Here is a 3,772-nt window from a genome sequence, read left to right on the forward strand (position 1 = left end):
AAATTATTACTCTCATCAGCAATGCCTCAATTAATTTTAAAGTAAATACAACACAAATCGAACTTATACAACCATATGAGTCTGTACAAGAATAGAGCTATAAAATCAAAAAGACTAGTCATCAAATTAAAAGTCACCTTCCATGCACATTGGGACGGGAAGGTTTAGCACCTCGATTTCAGAAGATAGAAACTCTCCGAACAGATTGGAATCTTGATATATTCGAAGTTACATCGTTTAGGATCATAGATGACAAGCTTCCCTCCTGCTCGAAAGACAATTTCACCATTTCTTATGCAGCCCAAAAGTATAACATCCCTTGCAAATCGATAGCCAAAGTCTGCAGTCTCACAATTAATTTCCATTACCGGATTCCAACTTCCTTGATTCATGATCCAAATGAGCAATTCATATGAGATGACACCAAAGAACCCGCTGCTGCCACTATATAAACCAACACAACCTCTGAAACAAGTCAAACGATACGATTGTTTTATACCTATAAAATAGGGTTTTGGAAGCTCCCTCAGTGTCATGTAGTCAAAGTATCAACTAATTGACTAATTCCTGAAGAACTCAAGGACCAATACACAACACCATTAACCGTAATCCCTGGACTCCACTCCTGTGACCTTTCATCGAGTGCTATTTCTCGGCTAACAACAATTGGTTTCTTATTCATCCAGTAATTCCTCTTTACATAATAGACGACGTAAAAAGATGTAAAGATCAATATAACCTTGTGTTCACTGCTACGAGAATCATAACACAATCCACAACCAAGTGGAGTCATCCCATTCGGATATGGACATATGAAAGTTCGATATTCATTGGTACAAGGATTCCACAAAGCATATTCGATATCATCAATTGGTGTCTTCATTAATACCAAACAATGACACAAGCACAAGGCACTAGGATTTCGAAATCTCTTTAGAGGAAAGACTTGTTCTCCCATTGCAATTCGAGGATTTTCCAAATTTCTAAACTCGAATACACCGTCATTCTTGTGTAACAATATGAGCTTCTTTTTGGGACGCCAAACTATTTCGGATGCTATTTTGGATAGATCAAGGTCAGTTTTCGCGAACTGACTTTCCGATATTATAGTATTCCATGACTTAGAAACAGATTTAAAGCGTAACAAAAATTTTACCGGAAGATTACCAATAATCTGAGATAGAATATCATAGGCTTCCATGGTACGTAGTATATTTTTTTTTCCTCATGTATGATGTAAATTATAAATAAATAAAGTGTAAAGGTTTGTGGTTTGTTCTCCCAAATTGTAAGGCTTTCTAATAGAGTTTATTTCATGTTGAAAATAATTCCATCAAGAAATAGGAGAAGAAAATTAGTCATCATATATGAGGAGCTCTATTTACCTGCAAAGAGTGAATGTTCTTGTTAGGATAGATGGAAGCAAAACTTGAGGTTCTGGTGGAATGAGGTGCTTACTGCTTAGGACTACTTTCCATTCTAAAGGGACTACTTCCGGTTTGGGCCGGGTTTCGAATTTAATAGTTTTTAGGGGAAATGATAAAAACGACATTTCAAATTAAACTATTTTCATGAAATTTAAATTCTACTTTCTAATCATTTCAATTTAATGTATTGTTTTATACCATTTCTACACACCTTCTATACAGTTTTTATACATATCTTATACGAAAATTATATAATTTAGATACACAATTTATACAATTACTCTACATTTTTTTTGCACGTTTTATACACAATTATATAATTTTCATAAACTTTCTATATATTTTATATATATATTTTATACATATACATATTTGATAGAACTATACAATTTCTATACCTATGGCTTATATAGATACATATTCTATTTAATAATTATATCATTTTTATATAATTTAATTATTATTTTTAAATAATTAAAAAGACCAGAATATTTGATCAACTAAAAAATTGTAGTAAAAAAAATTGAAATATTTTTAAAAATGCCGAACTGCCCAAGTTGAATACTGTATTAGTATTGTATATAGACTGTGTAGGCCAAAATGACCCAAATTATGAATGACTATAAAGCGTAAATAGTATATCCGACTAGCCACGTTTTGAATAGTTTTTGGGCTGCTTGGCCAGATTAGAATTGTTGTAAATATTTCATCTGATCAATAAAAGGTCCAAAAGGCCACCAAAAATTTAAATTAAAAAAAAAAATCGTTGTTGTAAGATAAAAGGATAAATTATTTTCCTTTAATTATTTGTCCAAACATGTTTTAGGTAAAAAAGAAAAGAATAAAAATCCTATATATTTGTGTCCTGTGTTCCCAAAGTATGACTTTTGTTAGGGTTTATTTCATATTAATCATGTCCCCTCTGGTTCTTATATTTCTTAATTATATTTTGTACTAGGGTTTACTTGGGTTTATTTCATATTAATCATGTCCCCTATGCTTCTTATATTTTGCAATATTTGTACAAATAATATCTCTATTTCGAAGTAGTCTTTTATTTTTGCCCCTCAAAATCACTATTCTTTAATATTAAAAAAAATGTAGTGGAAATTGCCCTCAATGGCGGAAAAAACAAAAATCACGAGGCAAGGGAAAATTCGCAATACACGAGTTTAATAAAATTATACCTTAGAGAAGTCTTGTCCTGCGAAAATTTAGGTGACAAAAATTAAAGGCCACAGATTCCACCACAAAAATATTCTCTCAGTTTCTTTTTCATTGTCATAACTTTCTTTTTAATAGTTCAATCATATAAAATCTGATCAAATTTTAAAATCTAGTTTTTATGATATGAGAAAACTTGCAGCTTATAGTATTTTTCTACCATTTTTGAATGTCTAAATATTAATTTTAAAAATTAATTTATTCTAATCTAATTTAACTTAAAAATTAATGATACTTCAGACGTTGAAGCCAAAAATAATATTAATAAATCCCCGTCAATGGCTTTATCTACATCTACATTATGTGATTTTTTATGTGTGCTTTGTGGTATTTTAAGATTCTATCATTAAATTTTGAGATTCTATCATAATTTTTGCTTGATAGGTTGTGACCTATCTCGGAAGAATACAATATGGATGAAAATTTCAATTTAAATTCTAAGCTTAAAAAAAAACAAGAATAATTAAGGAATAACTTCTACCATTTTAACATAACATACGATTTATTATTTTTCAAAAGTTGGATGATCTTTTACATTTATTATTTAAGATGAAATTATTCTCTCAATAACCCAATTGATTAATCACAAATAAATTGAGGTTAACACTTTTATTATGCATCAATATGTTGTCGGAAGTGTATCATATAAATATTTACTTCTAATTATATACGCGCTTTTATTAAAGATATATACAATATTTATTTTGAGTAATTGAAAGAAGTAAAACGTTTGCCCATGTACGGCCATCAGTTGTAGCAAGGTAGCAAAGGCGGATCTACCCTTTGCCAAGGGGGTTCATCCGAACTTCGGTGAAAAATTATGCTATATATGCATGGTTAAAATTATTTTTATGTATATATATTAGATGTTGAATCCCCTTCGGTTAGTTCGTATGTTCACTTATAAACCCCCTTCGTGAATATCCTGACTCCACCACTGCAACGTAGAGGAGTGATCATCTGAGGTGCTTTCTTTCTGCTTTCTCTTCTGCATGACAAATGCGAAGTTCCAAATGATTGTGGGTTGTGTTATGATTCTAATATTCATAATTGCAAGATTATATTTATCTATAAGTTGAATTATTCTATCTACTCTCTGAATAACAATTGTTGGATAGAGA

At 30.6% G+C, this 3,772-nt stretch overlaps 1 protein-coding gene across 1 annotated transcript; it reads right to left on the bottom strand.

Moving 5' to 3' along the window:
- Positions 1–232: 232 nt before the first annotated feature.
- Positions 233–1,201, bottom strand: LOC124895597 (putative F-box protein At1g47790; the record flags this gene model as incomplete). Its single annotated transcript, XM_047406036.1, has 2 exons — positions 591–1,201; positions 233–465 (listed from the first exon to the last, which is right to left on the bottom strand). Coding segments are annotated over exons 1-2 (844 nt in total), but the record flags the coding sequence as incomplete, so codon positions are not given.
- Between the last annotated feature and the right edge of the window lie 2,571 nt (positions 1,202–3,772).

This window comes from Capsicum annuum, unplaced genomic scaffold (assembly GCF_002878395.1).
Source record: "Capsicum annuum cultivar UCD-10X-F1 unplaced genomic scaffold, UCD10Xv1.1 ctg83151, whole genome shotgun sequence".
In the NCBI taxonomy this organism is placed as follows: Eukaryota; Viridiplantae; Streptophyta; class Magnoliopsida; order Solanales; family Solanaceae; genus Capsicum; species Capsicum annuum.